Genomic DNA, 20,192 nt, shown 5'->3' with positions numbered 1-20,192 from the left:
GAGAAAAGTCAGTGAGTTAAGAAATTGTTTTTATGAATAAAACTGCAGTTCCATTCTGACAGAATGCTGTAAGAATCCCTTTTTCTTTGGACTCTTGCACAAGTGTAGTGCAAAAGTGTTTATTTTAACATGATACTCTAGAATTATATTCTAAAATAATAATGATTTGATTTTTTTTAGTAAGGCTTTTGATTGTCTTTGGTCCTAAATTGGTTTGATTGCCAGATGCAATGAGAGTGTACCAGTGGCACAAGGAAGTGCTTATAAATAAATGTGGAAGATAGACTGTTGAGTGCTTTATCAGAACAGCAAGAAGAATATCATGAGCCCACTGTTTGTAGTCCCCTATGGTAGGTACTACTACTGATGGAGAGTTTATAGTCTAGTCAAGAAACAGAATAAATGAATGAAAAATAAAAGAAAGTCTAAGCCTTAGACAACTGTAGAAATGAGGTGTGATAATGTAGGACATGCTTCCAAAAAAATTTGAGGATAGATCTAGAACATTTTATACACTAAAATGAAAAAAGTCACTTCTAAGACACCATTTTGTGTCAATTGAGTCTTTTTGGAAATAAGTTTATATAGACTTAGGGACAAGACCGTTATGAAATTGGCTTGGTTAAGTAGCCAGTGCATGACACATGAACAATGTTTTCACAATAATGACTCCCTTTTCTGTGTATCAAAATATGTAATCACTGTGTTTTCTGTCTCCTTCTCTTTGATTTTTTTTTCTGTCCTTCCTTCCCTGCCTATCTCCTTTGAAAAGAAGAAAGGTATTTGAGGGATAGAGAAGCTAGCTCTTGTGATCTCCTTTAGAATCAGGCTCCTAATGAGGCCAGGCTGTTTTTGATCAATCCTTCATGTTGACCCCACAGCACTGACAAATTAAATGGTATGAGAAGACTGTTGAGTAGTTAAAGGCCACAGGTTTGCCCAGAAGAACATTATCCAGGGTACCAGTTAACTGCTTTAGAATAGTTTTTTTTTGTTCACAACAAAAAAAGATAGCTATTTTACTTTAAAATTTCACAGAGCCTAGTTAAATGATAACCAGTTGTGTGTCAGTTGAGAATTTAGCCCTGCTTGACTTGGATAATCTCAAAACTCTTTTTTTCAGTATCCCCGAGGTTTTATTTTGAATTTTTTTGCAGGAATATTCTAATAAATTAAAAACTAGCATATAAAATTTTAAGGAGAATATTTTTACCAATTAAACTTATTTTCCAGACATAGAGTGACTTGATATTAAGACTTCACTATACTGTGAACAATACTATAATTAGGATCACAGTTTTAGTGTGGTCTGACTCAGGAAACTTTGTGACTGTAGTTTTGCTACCACAACTAATTATCCCAGTGATCTCCTATTTGTGATAGCAATTAGGCATTTCATAACCCCAAAATAAGTATAATTAGATCATTGGGTCATGCATAAAATTCTAGACTATTATAATAGTCTTTGAGAACAAAAATAAATGTGATAAATATTATGAATTGTTTTTATCTGTTGGACCTTTGCAAATACCAAAATGATTGTTGTACTTTGCCTGCTATTCATAAGAACATTGTATTAAAAAGTAGAAATTAAACTTTCCATGCAACAGCCTTCATTTTTATGCTTTTGTGACAAAGAAAAAGCAAACAATTGACCTTTCTTATTTTTCCCTTTAGAGAAGGTAGTATTGGTGGTTGTCCTCCTATTTTGTCCCCCATTGACCTGCCCTTACTCCCCACTTTCAATAGGGAGAAGAGCAACATTTATAGATACTCTCAGGAGTGTCTTTTATGGAAAATGTGTAGCTTTTATATTATAAAATATAAAAATACTATTTTATATTATATATTAATTACAGTAATCTGTCTCTCCCAAAAATAACACCCCACAAAAATGTATAGCTTTTAATTACTGAATTAATTTGATACTAACAAAAAACCATGAAGAAGAAGGATCTTAAAAAACAGCTTTTATTGACTGCAGGGGTAACAATAGAATGGTGAGATGATTTATTCAGTCACACATTATAATGCTTTACCCAGCAATACACTGCACCAGGCAGAAAGCACACTCAGTCACATACACATGCATTATCCCAGAAATGCTGACGTAGACTTAACTCTAACAGAGCCGATCAAAATGTTTTCAGAAAAAAAAGATTTATTCTGACTTGAATAATCCATCTTGAATCATAAATTGAGCTTTTGATTATTTATCTGCTGTTTTAATCTACAGTGAAATTACTTATTTGCTATGCTTGTCAGTCCTGAAAAATGCAGTTTTGTTTTGTTTAATTAGGCTCTTTTTAGATGAGCCTGTGTTTTTTGTTGGATGTACTTTTCTACGTGTGAGAGACATGTTCTAAGTATATTAAAACATATGATTAAATAAAAGCAGGGTTAGTTTATTAGCTGTACATTTAAGACTACTTCATAATTTTAGATAATGTTTAATTATACTACTGAAGTAGGAATAAAATGATTCTGTCAAAAGACTAAAATGCATACTTAATTCCTAACTTACAAAGAACTTTATGACCACATAAGCTGGATAGAAGCATAAATACCATACTATTTGAGATTATTGGTTTTGAGGGAACATGAACCTTGTACCAGATCCTAGTTTACTTTAATAGTTTCTCTCACTTTTCTGCTTCTCTCATAACCTCAGGTTTTCTTATCCACAAGGTAGTGCTTTTAAATTGCTTGCTTGTTTGGTTCTGAGAGAGTAAAATGTGATAATATATAAAATATTTAGCACAGGGTTAATGTGGGGTAAAGATTCAATAAATGGCAGCAATTATTGTCAGGTAAATAAGTGTAGATGCCACTTTTAATAATGTTAGCTAAATTAGACAGAGCAATCTCTGTATCCTAAAGATAGACATTTAAAATTTTAAATGTACCATCTAATTAGAAACCCAACATGTGTTACTTGATATTGTTAGGATTTTCCTTGAAGGGATAAAAATTAGCATACAAACCAACACTTAATTCTACAATGTGTGTTGGGATACCTTTTACACTGTTAAATTTTTATAATGGCTTTGTTTTCTTGATTTACAGCTCTTATCTGTTGAGTGGTTTGTTTTAATTCAATTGTTGTAACTAGCAACATTCGCATATATATAAATATATATGTACACACTATATATATATGTGTTGGGCTGGATAATTCTTATTGTGTGTGTGTGAGGGTCCATCCTGTTTATAGTTTAGCATCATCTTGGGACTTAGACACTACGTGCCATAATTCCCCTTACCTCATGACAACCAGAATTATACTGCCAAAGTCCCCTAGGGAGCAGAATAACCCGTAGTTGAGAATCACGGTCAATATTCACCCTCTATTTTAGAAGGGGAAAAAAAATGACAGTGAGAAAAGCTAATATTCAAATTAAATAGATTCAAGTTGTAGGAAATTAGTATATATTAATTTTAAAATTCCACTATAATTCATATACTCTTAAAATTTGCCATTGGAGCTGGTTGTGGTGGTTATAATCTCAATTCTTTGGTAGGCTGAGGCATGGAGATTTCAAATTTGAGTCCAGCCCGGGCAACTTAGTGACTTAGTGAGACCCTGTCTCAAAATCTAAGAAAAAAATACACACATATACAAGGGCTGGGGATATAGCTCAGTATGAAGGCCATGGATCCTTCTCCAATGCTGGGGTGGGGGACCTTGCCATTGATAACATTCCTCAAATTTGAAATCTTAAGACAGCATTATAAAAAGAAGTCAAAGGTATTAGACCCCGCCATAAAAGACCTAATCAATAAATAGGCAACTGAAATGAATAGCTACTTTTCAGAAGAAGAAATACAATGACCAATAAATCATGAAAAAATATTTGACATCTGTGGCCATTAGAAAAATGAAAATTAAGACAACACTGAGATTCCACCTTATTCCAGAAATAATGGCTATCATCAAGAAATCAGATAATAAGAAATACTAGTGAGGCTGCAGGGGGAAAAGGAACCCTTTTACACTGTGGGAATATAAACTAGGACAAACATCATGGAGATTCCTCAAAACACTAAAAGTAGAAATTACATTTGACCTAATTATCCCCCGTCTAGGATATCCTCCTGAATGATTTAAAGACACTGTATTATAGTGATACATGCATACCCATGTTTATAGCAGAACAACTTATAATAGCTGAATTGTAGAAGCAGCCTATATGTCCATCAATAGTTGGATGGAAAAGAAAGTGTGGAATTTATACATAATAGAGTACTTCTGTGCCATAAAGAAGGATAGACTTGGGTCACTTTTAGGGAAATAGATGCACCTTGAGACCATAATGTTAAGTGAAATAAATCAGACCCACAATCTTAAATATTACATGGTTTCTCTTATATGAGAAACCCTAAATAAAAATAAAGAACAAAACAAAAGATAGATAATAGGAAATAGGGAGATAGAGTTTTTGCAAAAAGGAAGGGGGAGGGCTGGGGATGTACCTCAGCAGTACAGTGCCTGCCATGCAAGTGCGAGGCCCTGAGTTCAATTCCTGGTATCCCCACACACACACCAAAGAAGGAGGGCGGGGCATAAGGGAAGCATATAAAAAAAGCATTAAGATGTGTTATGTACATGTACCAACTCCTCACAAGGATTATAATGTATTGTAAATAGGTATCAATAAAAATAAAATTTTTAAGTTATCCTTAAATGCTGTATAATAATGGATAATTAAGAAAAATAACTTGTTTCTTACAAAGCTGTATGTCTTATAAATAGAATAAATAGAATGGTTCACTTCTTAACTCTATAACGTTAGGAAGGACTACTTCTTGTATAGAAAATAAAAATTGCCATATATAAAAAAGAATACTATTATATGACAAATAACTTAGTTTACCATTTCATAATCCAGCAGATTTATAATCTCAGTTTCTGTGTAAAAAATCTGTCTATTTGTAGAGCTACCATCTGATAGGAAAGCCTATGCTTGCTTTCTTAGGGGGAGAAAAGAGAATTTCTGACCTACAGAATTGTGAGATATACATGCTACCAATTTTAGGGCATAGCCAGAACAATAGTTGTGAATTTGACAATATTTCATGCTTCTTCTAATGGTTATATACCAAATGCCCAATGTCCTCCAAAAATGTAAAATATAATAATACATAATACTGAATATCTGTATTTCACCTAACTTTTATTTCTTGAGTTGGGCTATGTTACATATCTATCAAAATTAAATCTAAATTATAAAAATAGTATTACACAGTTCTAGAATACATCTCCTTTTTTTGTTTGTTTGGTTTTTTTTGTACCAGGGATCGAACTCAGGTCCTTGCGCTTGCGCAGCAGGCAGTGAAACCACTGAGCTAAATCCCTGGCCCTACATCTCCATTTTTTATAATTTTTATAATAATTCCTTCCCATATGCATATTCTTCTTATGTCAGATTTCACCTGATTTGACTTACAAGTTCTTTTCCACTAATAATGTTGTGAACACTTTTAGTTTTGAGTTCATGTAGAAGACTGGAACTTGTGCATTCCAACTACGAAAGAGATATAGAGTGGATGATAGACAAAAAGTGCTTTGGCAGAGACACTTTCTGTCAGCACAGTGTGTAAGCACTGTATCCTTTCCCCATCCTTTGACATGAAGTTACCAGAGGCAGAGGAAATGTTAAATAACTCCTTTGGGTTGGGCATGAATTGAGAATGCCTCCTCAATAGGAGTAAGGGAAACATTACCCAAAGCATCTCAGACCTCCAAGTAACTCCATGCTTGTGGGCCCAGGGTGGGGCCTAGCAGACTAGAAAGAGTAGTGTCTACAGGAACACAAATCACATTTAAAGCCTGCTAGAACTGAGGAAAAAGGAACAACTGAAATGTTTCTGGATGGAAGTAGAAATTAATTGTATAAGAAGACAGTATTAATTTAAGAAGTGTTTAGTGTCACTATTTTTTGTTTAATATGCTGTCTTAATTTTATTAAATTAAAAATATTTATAATGGTATTGAATATCACTTGCAGCTTGAATGCTCAAATTCCATTTTAACCTTGAGTCTCAGTTTTCCAAACATCAAAAGTGGTTAAAAGGGTGTACATCTTAGAGTGGAGTAAATAAAGTTTGCAAAATCAGTTGAATCTAAAACATTCCTATGAGTCAGGTAGAAATCAGTGTCCTTGATTTTTAAAGGAAATGGCACCACAAAGACCAAGTGGGCTTGTCCAAGATCTTATGGCTGGTAATTCATATCTTGCTCATTGCAGGTCAAAACTCATTGATAAGAATTTTTATTCCAGTTAGAGATATAAGACAACAAGTATGTGAGGTGGGGCAGAATGGTGGTAACCATTTGTACACTGAAACATTTGATGGAAAACTGGTGGGGAATGCAGAGTTAGCTTGTGTTGCCCACAATTGCTGATTGCATAGGTTCACATCCACTGGCATTCTGCTTTTGCTGGAATGCAGAAATAATCAAAAGGCTTTTAGGATGTGTTATGTTCTGCTTCCTTGCTTGGTCTGTTATAGGATATGAACAGATTGAAGACCACTAAGTAGATTAGGACCATTTACCTTAGGTGAAAAAATGCCTGTTTTCCTTCTGAGGATTGCCTTCCTAGTTTTTGATGTACTTTGCCTTGTGTTACAGCTAAAATCACTGAGCTCAGATTAGGCATAGTGGTGGACAGGAAGAGTGCAAGCATGATGGGCATAGATAAAAGCTGGAGCTGGGATATGCCCTAGATCATTCTGAAACTGGATGATGCACACCCACATGATAATTGCATTACATACTTGCTGCATTGTAGCTAGGAAAGGAATTTAAAGGTATCAAATTTGTTTTCATTGTAATTCATACCAAATAATTGAGCATCCTTCATGCAAGAACCAGTAGCACCTTATGAGCTGCCAGGTCCTTTGCTAACTGCTGAAAATGCTAACTTCTCATCAGGTTCTCTATCCTGTTTTTGAGTGAATCCTTAAAAGAGTTACGATTTCACAGGAATAGCAGAATGAAGTGTTTAATCATCAAAGAGCTATATTTTTAAAGCTACCAATATTTCAGGTTTGTTGGAAGGAAAGGAGATAAATGCCCAAAGTGGGACTGTGAATTAATAAAATTTGGAAAATGACTTACTCAGTTTGGTTAATTTGGTTATTAAGGCTAATTACAGCTTTTGTAGTGATGACTGTAAAGATAAAAGACCTTATCTATTATGGTTCTGAACTTGAATCTAACATTAAGAACACCCTTTCAGGATGAAACCTCTCTTTAGGGAGGTAAGTGATAAAAGAATGTTACAGGCAAAGTAATAAGGGATTGCCTTTCTAAAAATTTTTTTCTCATCTTCAAAATGGAAATTTTCTAATTAGAGAAATATAAGCATGAAAATCTAAGATGAGTTTTATGGATTTTTTTCCTCAAAGTCATAGAAATCATTAAGTTGCCAAGAATATTTAGGATTTGCTTTTAAAGACCTCAACCTCTTTACTTCTCACTGAGGTGGTCAGAACGTTTGTGACACCCTCCCCTATGCAGATGTTTGAATTCCAACTCCCAGAGTGATAGTATTAGGAGGTAGTTAGATCATGAATGGAATTGTTGCCCTGTGAAAGAGGGCTGAAAGAAATAGTTTGCACTGTGAGGACACAGCTGTGTGAGGTGCAGGTCCTCATTGGACAGCAAAACTGCTGGCACCTTGATTTTGGACTTCCCAGCCTCCAGAACTGGGAGGAATAAGTGTTTGTTGTTTATAAGCCACCCAATTCATATTGTTGTTATAGAAATCTGAATAGCCTGAAACATTCATCTTTGAATTGGCAGTAGTAATTGTGATTACTGAGACTTAATGTAGTGAGTTAATGATAAATGGCTCTAAAACCCTAAATATATAACTTCTAGTACGTAGCAGGCATCCAATAAATGGTGGCTATAAACTGTAATAATGATTATTTAATTCTAAGATTATAAAATATATACTGTAAATACTTATTATAAAATACAAGTACAAAAATATTTTAGTGTGCATTTTGAGTTTGAACAAATGCAGGTAGTCACATAACCACCACCACAATCAAGGCAGAGAAGATTCTACCACCGTCCCCCCAAATACTTTGTAGTTAACTCTTGTCACCTACTTTCCACCTCTAGCAACCACAGACCTGCTCTCAGTCCCTTTAGTTTTGTTTTTTTCACAATATTTTGTAAATTGAGTAACCGAGGGGGTGCATTACATAACCTCTCAATCCTGGCTCCCTTCACTTGTCACAGTGCATTTGAGATATCATGTATGTATCAAAGGTTTAGTTTTTTGTTACTGCAGAATCAAATTCCCTTGCATAAATGTATCGGTTTGCTTATCCATTCGCCAACTGGAGGATATTCAGATTGTGTACTCTCCCAGCAGCAGTTATAAGCATTCCAGCTACTGTACGTACTTGTCAGTAGTTGTTATCAGATTAAAATGTTTTTCCCTTATAGTTGCCATTAGAATATATGTGTAGCAGTATCTCATCGTGATGTTAATTTACATTATCCTCATGATCACAGTGCTGAGCATGTTTTTGTCTGTAGTTGACCATTTTTTTTTTTTAACCATCTTTATATTTTTGGTGATATGTTTTTCTAAATTTTTTTAGAGAAGTTTTAGTTGCACAGAAAAATTGAGTGGAGATTTCCCATATACTACCTATCTCCACTGATGTATAGCCTCCCACCAGAGTGAAGTACATAGTTACAATTAATAATCCTACATTTATGCATCCTCATTACTCAGAGTCCATAGTTTACATTAGCATTCTCTCTTGGTGTTCTATATGTAATAGGCTTGGGTGAGTGTAAAATGACATATATGACATATATCCTCCATTGTAGTATCATACTGAGTAATTTCACTGAACTAAAAAATCTCCTGTGCTCCACCTATTCATCCCTTTCCACCCTCACACTTCTTGAGAGCTCTTTAGACATTTTTTTTTACTTTCTCCAGTTTTGCCTTTCCCAGAGTGTTAAATCATACAATATGCAGTCTTTTCGGATTGGCTTCTTTCACTCAATACTTTATGTGCATTTTCTCCATGTCTTTTCCTGGCTTGAGACAGATCATTTTGGTTTTGTCCATTTCTTTCTTTTCATTCTCTTGTGTTGTGTAGAGCAAAAGTTTTTAATTTTGTTGAGGCCCACTTTATTAAATTTTTTTAATGGATCATGCTTTTGATACTGTACCTAATACTGTTTTTGCCTAACCTAAGGGTTATTTTCCTGTTTTTTCCAGCAATTTTAAGCTTTATATTTGGGTCTGTGACCCATTTTGAGTTAATTATTTCATATAGTATGTGGTATGCATGAATTTAGGTTTCTTTTTTTACGTGATTAATTGTTCTAGAACATTTGTTGAAAAGATTTTTCTCTGTTAAATTGACTTTGAACCTTGAGTTGACCATCTTTGTGATTTTTTTCTGAATTTGCTATTCTGTTCCATTGATTATTATGCCTTTCTGACAATGCTATATTATTTTGATTACTGTAACTTTATTGAAAGTCTTTAATTCAAGTACTCTGAGTCTTGCATTTTCCTTTTTCTGATTCTTTCCTTCTCCTTTAAAATTGTTTGGATTATTCTATTTCCATTCTTGTCAATATGTACACAAGTACCCACTAGGGTTTTGAGTGAGGTTTTGTTTATTTTATAGAATAATTTCAGAATAAATGATATATCAACAACTCTGAGTGTTCTAATCTATTAACCTAACTTTCCACTTTTTAGAAAGATTGTCTTTGATTACTTCATTAATGTGTAATCATTGTAAACATAACAGATGCTGCACACATTTTGATAGAGTTGTGAGCCAAGTATTTTTCTTTTTCTTTCTTTTTTTTGATGCTTTCCTGGTTTCCACTTGTTCCTATTTAGCATATAAATATGAAAGGTCTTTTTGTTTTTGTTTTGGCTTTGAACTTTTATATGTGACTTTGCTAAAAGTATTAGTTCTAGGAGCTTTGTTTGTAGGTAGTTGTCTGTGTACAACTCCTTTCCATATTTCCTTCATGTTCTCCTTTCCAGTCTATACTTTTAATCTGCTTTTCTTGCTTTATTGACCTGGCTAAAACTTTCAATGTGATGCCGAATAGAAATGATAAGATCTTTTAAAAATTTTTTTATATTACTACTTTTTATTTGGAAAATAAGTATTTGCTAACGATTCTCCATTGCAAACCTAAAAACTCATAATACTAGAAATACAGATCTTGAAATCACTATGTAACCTTTTATATTTGCACAATCATATGTATATATTTACACATACAGTTTGTGTGTATGTGTCTGAAATGAATTGTGCCATTTTGTTTATTCAGCACATATTTTGTTTAATATCTGTAGGCCCTGATGACAAACCTATGTGATTTCTCCTCCACAACCTTAAAAACAAATGTATGTTATAATTAAAGGGAGTTTTATAGTAGGTTTTTCCAAATTTACAAATATTTATAGATAAGCTGGTTCAAAAGTAGGTATGGAACCTGTTCTGGAAAGCTCAGGGAAGCCCCACTTAATATCCTCTGGTCTCCCAACAAGACTCTTAAAAATGAAAGGCTCACACGTGGTATAAACAGCAGCGTGTGAGCAATATAATGTACTAAATTAGATGTCTGAAGCAAGACTGCCACATAAAACAGAGAAATACAGGAGGAAAGAGAGCAATAGACTTTCAGCACTGACTTGAATCTATGAGGCTCTGAATTTGATGGAATTTCATACTGTATCATTGCAAAAGTGCATTTGGTTCTAACAGTTATATCTGTTGAATACCACTAATTTCAAGAGTTAAAATTAAATTTCAGAATTCAAATCTTTGGCCTCAGTTATTTTAAGTACTCTCCTAAAGCACCTTGAAAATGTGGATATCTGATTATGGCAGGTCAAATGTTTATGTCCTCATCTTAATTCTGCAACAATGGTTTTGTAGCATAGGGCAGGTCTACTTCTAAGAAAGCATTTGGAAATGTTTCAGAGAATTTTTGGAGGTTATAAAGACTTGCAAGAACACCTGATATTTTGTGTGTAAAAGCCAGCAGTGCTTTGGCATCAAATATACATTTCATTGGAGTTTCTGAAGAAAAAAAGCAACCAAAATATGTGAATTTATGCTTTCCTCTAGTTCTTGAAAAAGTTTGAAGTCACTATGATTATATACTGTCTCTACTACATTCTTCCTATTCACTTCCTCTGGTATTCCAATTATACACACATTTGACTTTCTGATTCCATTATCCCAGTCTCTTAATGTCTCATTCTTATTTTTAAACTCCTTTATCTTAGCAGAAAAGCTTAGGTCCTTGGCTATTATGATGTTAACTGTAGAATTTTTTGCAGATGTCCTTTATCAAGTTAAATAAGTTCTATTTTATTTCTAATTTGCTAAGAGCTTTGTCATGAAGATTTGTTGAACTTGTCAAACACCTTTTCTGCATCTCTTTTTCTTCATGGTATGATTTTTCTTAATTAGTCTGCTGATGGGATAAATTATGCTGATTGATATTTGAATGTTGAGCCAGTCTTGCATTCCTGGCATAAAATGTATGTGGTTGTGGTGTATTTACCTTTTGTAATATTCCCTAACTTGTACTAATATTTTGCAATGTACTAATATTTTGCAATGTACTAATATTTTACATGTTTACCAGGGAATATTTTTATCTGATTTTAGTATCAGGCTAATGCTGGCTTCATAAAATACAGTGGAATTTTGTGTACATGGAAGATACCACGTAGAATTGGTATTGTTTCTTAAATATTTGGTAGACTTTTCCAGGGAACCATCTGGATCCACATTATAGGAGCTTTTAACTGCAAATTTAATTTCTTTAATAAATATATGATTATTTGGGTTATTTTTTCTTCTTGAGTGAACTTTGGTAGTTTGTGACTTTCAAGAACATTTTCCATTTTATTTTATCTGTAGGATTTATGGGCATACAGTTATTAATAGTATTTTCTTATAAGTCTTATAATACCTGTATTATATCTTAATTATATGTAGTTATAAATCTTACTGTACCTCTAGGATCTGTAATCGTTAACCCTCTTTTATTCCTCATACTGGCAGTTTATATCTTAGCTTTTTCTTAGCCTGAGTAGCTTTATTAATTTTATTGGTCTTTAAAAAAAAACAGCTTTCAGTCTCATTGCTTTTTTTTTTCCTTGACTATTTTCATTGATTTCTGATCTGTTACTTCCTTTCTTTTGCTTTCTTGAACTTTGATTTCTCATTGTATTTCTATTTTAAGGATGATATTTATAATATTGATTTGAATCTTTTCTAAAATGAGCACTTTAATGCTATAAATTTTCCTCTGAAGACATTTTTAGCTGTATACCACAAATTTTAATATATTTTATTTTCATATTCTTTCAGTACAAAATATTTTCTGATTTCTCTTGTGACCAACTATGGCATGTGTTATTTAGAAGTATGTTGTTTAATTTCCAGACTTAGAGGAATTTTCCAGATCTTCCTGTCTACTGTCTTCTGGGTTAATCTTATTATGTCAGAGAAGGTAGTTTGTGTGATTTCCATTCTTTTAAATTTTGTCTGAGTTTATTTTATGTTCCAGAATATGAACTGTCTTGTTGATTATTCTCTGTGAATTTTTTAAAAGTAAGTTTTTGTTTGTTTTTTCTCTAATGTTAGGTGGAATGTTCTATAAATACCAGTTTAATTTAATTGGTTGGTAGTGTTGTTCAGGCATTTGCTGTTTTTCTGTCTACTTGTTCTGTCAGTGATTGAGATAGTATTGAAGTCTCCATATATAATTGTACATTTATCTGTTTTCTTTCAGTTATTTTCATTTTTGTTTCAGACATTTCAGATCTTGAGTGCAGCATACTCTTTTAGCATTGTTATTTTTTATTGGAGTACTTTTATCATTATATAATATGTCATTTGTCTCAGTGTTTTGGTGGTATATATTCTTCATCTTTTTAAATCAATGGTTACATTTACATTGGATTTCTTTTACACAACATAGAATTTGTTATTGGTTTTTAATCTGATTTGAATGTCTTGTAATTGGTATGTTTAGGCCATTTGTATTTTATGAAATTATTGATATTGTTGAATTAAAATCTCATTTAATTTTGTGTTTATCCTCTCTGTTCTTCTGTCTTCACTACCTTTGTTTGGATTGAGTCATTTTAAGTGTTTTAATTTAATTTCTGTTTATATTTAACTGTTTGTATCTTTTTTTCCTTTTTGGTGGTATTACAGTAAATATACTTACACTTTAATAGTCTAATTGAAGTTTTTATTTTGCCAAGTGGAATGTTGAATCTAACAACTTTTGCTCTCTTCCTTTTATAATTGTTGTGTCTATTGCATGACCATGCTTCAATACAAAGACAGTATTTAAATTTGAGTTTTCCACAGACATACTTACCTTTAAAGAAATTAAAAAGGCAAAAATAGCCTGTTTACTGAGATATAGTTTATTTTGCTCCTCCTTTAATCCTGAGGTTTTAGGTTTCCTTCTGATAGTCTCTTTACTTTGATGAACTTCCTTTAGAACAGGTATTTCAGCAACAAATACTGTGTTTTCCCCAATCCAAGAACAAATATATTTTTCCATCATTCTTGAGTGGTATTTTTGCTGGTTGTAGAATTCTGGTTTGGCATGTCAGTTTCTCTTAGATATTATTTCATTGTATTCTGTACTCCAAGTTCCATTGAGAAATCTGTAATAAAATTGGGTTGTAGTTCTATGTGGCATTTTATTTTTCTGTGTTTTCAAGATGTTTTCATTATCTTTGCTTTTCAGCAACTTGATTACAGTATGTTCAGGCACGAGGTTTTTTTTTTTTTTTTTTTTTGAGTTTGCCCTTCCTAGGGTCTACTAATCCTCTTGGATCTGTAAATTAATATTATTTTCCAAACTTGAGAAGTTACTAATCATTGTTTCCCCCAAATGTTTCTGTTTCTCATCTTCTAGGAATCCAGTGACACATCACAAATGTTAATAAACCTTTTGATATTTTCTGACCTGTCTTTAAGGCTCTGTTCAATGTTGTCTAGTTGTTTTTTCTCTGTTTTCTTCAAATGAGATCATTTTTATCTTCAGGTTCACTGACTTATTCCTTTGTCATCTTCATTCTGCTCTTGAAACCATTTAATGAGATTTTTATTTCACACAATTTTTTCACTTCTAAAATTTCTGTTCTTTTTTATAGTTTGTATTTCACTTTTGAGAACTACCTTTATATTTTTTAATGGTATTTATCTTTTTTTTTTTTTTTTTGGTACCGGGGATTGAACTCAGGACCTTGTGCTTGCAAGGCAGGTAGCAGAACCACTGAGCTAAATCCCCAGCCCTTAATGGTATTTATCTTTATCTCATGGAACATAGTTTATTAGCTGCCTGTTGACTTTTCCCTTGAGAACTGGTCACATTTCCTGTTTCTTTGTAAGCTAATTAATATTAGATCCTGGACATTTTGGATATTGCATTGTGGGAGTCTGGTTTCTATTAAAATCCTCCAGAGATTTTTAAAAAATTTAAATCGGTCAACCAGAGTAGATTCAGATCATAATTTTTTTCACCATCTTTGGGTGATGGTTCCAATAAGCAGTTTTCAAAGTCTTCTTGGCTATATTGCCTTGGTTCTGTCTGAACCATGTGAGAAATGACCAGCACTTGAGATTCCTCTGATCCTCCATCTCCAAGTTGGGGGTCCCCCTTTCCCAGTATTTATACCACCTAAATGAAGTTTGTCACAACTTTTTGCTGCAGGTACTAGAGTTCTCTGAATGGCCTTAGAGTAATCTTATGTCAAAGGCAAAAGAAAATGGGCGGGGTGGGGTAATAGTAAATGATACTCGTATGGGTTGCTTCTTCATGTTGTATTTCCCCTTCTCCTTCTGCTTCCTCTTGTTTACTTCTTAGAGTTCTCAGGTTATTGTTGCTTTTTGAATTTTGTCTGCAGTTTTTGGTTGTAATGATTGGTAGAGATAGTCTATGGTGGTGTTGCTTCATCTTGATTGACCATGGTTAGTCTTCTGTCAGCATTTTAAAATATAGAAATGTAGATTGTTAATATTTGGCTTAGGTAGGTTGTGACCATTTTTACTTTATGTTGGTAAAATGTATTTGATATTTAAATATCAGATGCTTTGTGAAGGAATGTAAAACACCTCATGAAGTTCTACAACAAAGTGATCGTTCTTATCTTTATTATTCACTTGGGTAACACAAACTGATGAAAACACAGATTTACATTTACTATTTCAAAGAAAAAATATTGTGACTATGTTGGTATCATTATTAATTATAACTTGGACTTTTAAAATTTCTGTAATATTTGTTTGAATTAACACTTGGAAGAATGTAAAAAAGAAAAATAAATTTATCAATGCCCAAATTATATTGTTTCTTTTCATTATTGCTTTTCCTTTGAAAAAGTGAAATTTTGATTAATGTTTATTTTATGCATAGTAAGACCTACGTGTAGTGATTTTATTTATGAAAAATATTATTTCTTAGATAAGTTGCTTAGGGAAAAATTTTAAGTTTTTGGTTTAAGTTAATTCTTTTCTTTTCTTTTTTTGTTTTCTTATGTTTTGAGACAAGGTCTCGCTTTGTAGTTCAGGCTGGTCTTGAACTTACAGCAATTCTGCTGCTTCAGCCTGGGATTACTGGTGTGTGCCACCATGCCTGGCTTGTGAATTTTATTTTTAAAAGATCTATTTTACTGATTTTCTTTTTACCCAAAACTATTTGTATTCTGTTGATATACACATATCTATGGATACTAATTCATAAACAAAATAAAGTTAAAATTTTTATGAGGAGACTAAGAAAGTATTTTTGTCTACATATGACCTTATTATTTTTCTGTAAAAACATAATTTTAGAAAATAAACACAATTTTTGTGCAGAACTATTTGGAATGGTATATTGCAGCATCAGTATATAGACTTTGTAGATTCAACCTTAGGGTTCTACATGTTATAATGTTTTTGTCTAAAATGTCTGTGTTAGATTTCCCTTTGCTAGACATAATACTGTTTAGCTCATGGTTTGAGGAGGTTCAGTCCATAGTCAGCTGGTTCCAATGCAGAAACATCCTGCCAGAAGGGGCTTGATGCAGCACTTAGGAGTATGCTCTTCTAATCTGTTAGGCCTTTTTTTTTTTTTTTGGCTTTTGGAGACAGGGTCTCACTATATAGTTCAGGCTGGCCGTGAACTCACTATGTAACCCAGGCTGGCCTCAAACTTGTGGTGATCCTTCTTCGGCCTCTTAAATGCTAGAATTACAGACTTGCACCACCATCCCCAGCTTGTTAGGCCTTTTTTAATCCAGTAAAGTTGACATCATTGACAGTCACACTGTTGTACAAGTAGGAATGTGATTACAATTAACATTTGTGAAATATATTTCATCTTTATGTATAACAGTACTTGGGCCTTTGGTTCCAATTCAGGCTCTGTTGTCCTTCTCCCATTGAAGTATTACATTTATGGTTTACTTTAAGCGAATTGAGTTATTAAAATGTCAGAGTTCAGTCCCTCTTAAAGTAGTTTGTCTTTAGCTGTTTTTCTAATTTTTGAAAATTTCTTTCTATAGGTGCTCTGTGGATGTGTATAGTTCTAAACCCCCACTGCAAGTTAGAACAGAAAGCCAGCTGGCTAAAGCAGCTGAAAAAGTGGAATAGTGTTGATGTCTGTCCATGGGAAGATGGAAATCATGGCAGTGAATTACCCAATTTAACCAATGCTCTGCCTCAGGGTGCAAATGCCAACCAAGGTGAGTCCACGGTAATGTTCCGCTCAGCTTGTCTGTACTTCATCCTGCATGTGTTTATGATGGTAACTTGAAATAATGTATGGGAAAATGATTTTATCCACTTTACAACCTACTATAACTCAAGGACTTAATATGTTTTGACTGTGAATGTATGTATTTTAATTCTACCTGAGGCCTTTGAATACTTTTAAAAATATTTTCAGAATACAGATAGATATAATCGTAACACATTAGTTAGTATGCGTTAAAATAGTCCATTAATGACTTAGTTTGAATTTTAATTTAAAGACTTAGAGAGTAGGGTGGCAGTATATTACTTTGTTTAAAAAAAAAACACAGGCTTATGGAGCTATGGGTTTATATCTGTTGGTCGGTTTATATTCACAACACCCTGTAATTAATTAAAGTTCTTAGTTTTAGAATACAGGAAGGAAAATTTTAATGGCTGGACTGAGGGGCATGGTATGCTATTGGCATTTGGACTGGGAACATTCTTCATTGGGAAGGATTTTCTAGAATACTTGTCCTCACCTCTATACATTAGGTCTATCATGGCCTCCAATTTCAGGTACAATGAAAAAAGGCTCCCAGACATTCCCAAAGAACCTCTTTCTCTCACTTCTATCCTGCTTTTTCAGCTTCTCCCTCTATTGGATTCATCTATTCTGCTCGTCCCTTCCATCTTTAAACAATTCTTCCTTAGCCTTAGTTTACTTTTCTGACTTTTTCAGAACTAAATTCTTAACTGATTAACTCTTGCAAATACAAATTGCATTCACTAATTCATACCACAATATTTGCATGATTTTGTGCCCTCCCTCTTTTTGAGACAGTTTGAAAGACTTTAAAGTCATGATAGAAGCAGAGTGGGAATTCAATGACATTAGAAGAATATAGAATGAAGACTATCATCATTCTGTGTGTGGCTGGCCACATAAAGAGTTGGCATTGTGCTGAGTTTGCATGTGATATTAGCAGAGTGTCTTCGGTCTCTACAGAGAAAGAAAATGATATGTATTACTCCACAGGTACTTGTCCAATCAAAAAGAAGTTTTAGGACTTGGGAAAGATGACTATCTGGCTCTGCTTTCTATAGAGATATATGCCTTGAGAATTCAGTGCTGTGTTTGACATCTGTCCTGTCTTTATCGCTAAGTAAATGAGCTCCTCCCACCCACACCTTTTTTCCAGATGCTCAGAATTTCCAAGTTTAGCTATTAGACATTTATTCTCCTCATTGCTAAGAAAGGTATGCTGACATTTGTATAGGCAATCGTTAATTCCCTTCTGTTTTTATACTTGGAGGTCTCTGTGTTTCACTTTCCACTGCTTTTTTGGGACTGCCACTATAATATTTTATCCTACTCTTTTTGCTTTCCATTTATTATGTTACCCTTGGTTAAACATGAATATTTATTTCATAGGCCTTAGAAAGCTGATAAGTGATTCAGCTTCCAGACACCATAGTTCATTTCACTTGTGATTTGGCCTAGGCAGTTTCCAAAGGCAGTATTTATAACTCTTGTGCCTAAAGGCACCAGAACACCCACACCCTCTTTGAGGGACTGTTACAGGGGGTCTGGTGCTCCTTCCAGATCTTCCCCTGTAGTGCTGTCTTTTCTAGGACAGAACCATAGTGCATGTGGCCGAGGCCACACTCAGGATTTCATGTGTTTACACATAGAGGCAACATGAAGGAGTTATGCCTCTGCTGAGCTATTTTTTTAGAATTCATGAATAATCCATTAGAATCTACGAACCATGAGAGTACTTTCTTGATATACCAAATAAGCCAATTTTTCATTAATTTTTCAAAACTAAGAATTTTCTCCTTTTCTCTAAATTTCTCAAGTTTAATTCTACATATACTTTATTTAAAATTTTATACAAACTTTTAGATATATCATTCAAAAAATTGGGTCAAGATAGACTGTTTTTTCTTTTTTCATTCTTATTAATAAAAATTGAATAACCACAGATATCCAAGATACAAACTGACTACCTCATCAAACTATATTTTCAACTATAGATCTTTTTATTCATTTTATGTTTATAATTTTAATCATTTTTAATCATCATTTTAAATTTTAATCATCTTTTTAATCATTGTGTGTATGATCAATTTTTTCTGTATTTCCCAGGCAATGATGGGACTTTATAGTCTTCATTTTCATTTAAATATCATTTCATGAGAATTTAGCTCTTGGGTTTTTTTGTTTGTTATCTTTTTTGCCTTTTGTTGTTGTTGCCCCATTGGTTTTATTGGTGTCATAGAGCTAACTAATGTTGAAAGCCTGGTTTGTGTCCTCTACATCTTACCCTGTTCCCACAGTCACCCATAAACATGTAAACAGTTCAGCTTTTATTTTTATTTTTTAATGAAATCAGACTCTACAGCTTGCTTTTATTAGTAGTAACATAGTGACCCAAGTCAACTGGTAGACCTCCAATTCATTCTTTTAATGCACACATAATACTAAGTTGCTATGTTTAAGTCTCTATTTAGTTTTAAATTCCATTTCTATGACATGAGCTAAACTGAATGAAATGAGAAAGCCACTTAAAAATATCTTCTGAGGGACTTACACCATAGGACATTTGATTGATTGACTATGAGAGGTCATAGAACCAGTTTCTCTCTGGGTCTGGGCATAATTTATTTTGCTCAGCAAAAAGCCCTAATAAGTTCAAAAGGCAACTAAAGGTAGGGTCCACCCTTCCCATTTTGCACTGTATACATCTGTCTGGAGCTAACTAGGAATCTAGGAGGGAGGGACCATAACAGAGGCATCATTAAATTTATGCCTTTTGTTGATCTGAGACTAAGCTGAAGTCATTTTCTGTTAAAGACTTGTCTGAAGCCTTTCTGAACAGATAGATTAGCTGAATTTGTAGTAAGGGAGTCTTCATATTCATTCCATCTCCACTGCCTGGCCGTGAGACTGTGGCAAGTCACTTTGTTTCCCCCACTGTTCAGTTCCACCACAGAACAGAGAGGCTGGAGGAGATGAGTTCTCCAGTCTCCTATCAGCTCAATGTTCTTAGAGTTTTGGGTTTTTTAATGTTTTCTCCCATGTCTGTGCTGAGCCAAATGTCCAAGGACAGGGCTGTGAAAGTTTATCATAAAGAAGCTCCAGATTTTTCTTCTCATTTAATTGAGTTTGAGAATGGTGAAAGGCTGTCCTTGAGCCAAATTAAATACACATAAATAAAAATAGTTTGTTACCCTTATTTCTAGTTGAGGCTTGCTAAGGCTTATGCCACAGTTGAAGGTAAGTTTAGAGTGGGGACCCAAGGGGTGGGAGTATAGATAGAATCTTTAGAAATTGAGTAGTCCCAGGAGCCAAGGTGAGAATATCCTTTATTCCCCAAACATTTCTTTTCTCCGTCAGGTCCTGAAACTTGAAC

At 33.6% G+C, this 20,192-nt stretch overlaps 1 protein-coding gene across 1 annotated transcript in view; it reads left to right on the top strand.

Moving 5' to 3' along the window:
- The window catches only part of Zswim6 (zinc finger SWIM-type containing 6), a 192,143-nt gene that overhangs the window by 151,866 nt on the left and 20,085 nt on the right, over nt 1-20,192 (top strand). The window contains exon 5 of the mRNA XM_087189574.1: nt 16,605-16,784. Coding sequence (XP_087045700.1) covers nt 16,605-16,784 — 180 coding nt within the window. The remainder of the gene's footprint in view (nt 1-16,604; nt 16,785-20,192) is intronic.

Source organism: Heterocephalus glaber, unplaced genomic scaffold, assembly GCF_053883595.1.
Source record: "Heterocephalus glaber isolate CG9 unplaced genomic scaffold, H.glaber_assembly_v1.0 deba00001543, whole genome shotgun sequence".
NCBI lineage: Eukaryota > Metazoa > Chordata > Mammalia > Rodentia > Bathyergidae > Heterocephalus > Heterocephalus glaber.
This window is presented reverse-complemented; position numbering and strand designations above follow the sequence as displayed.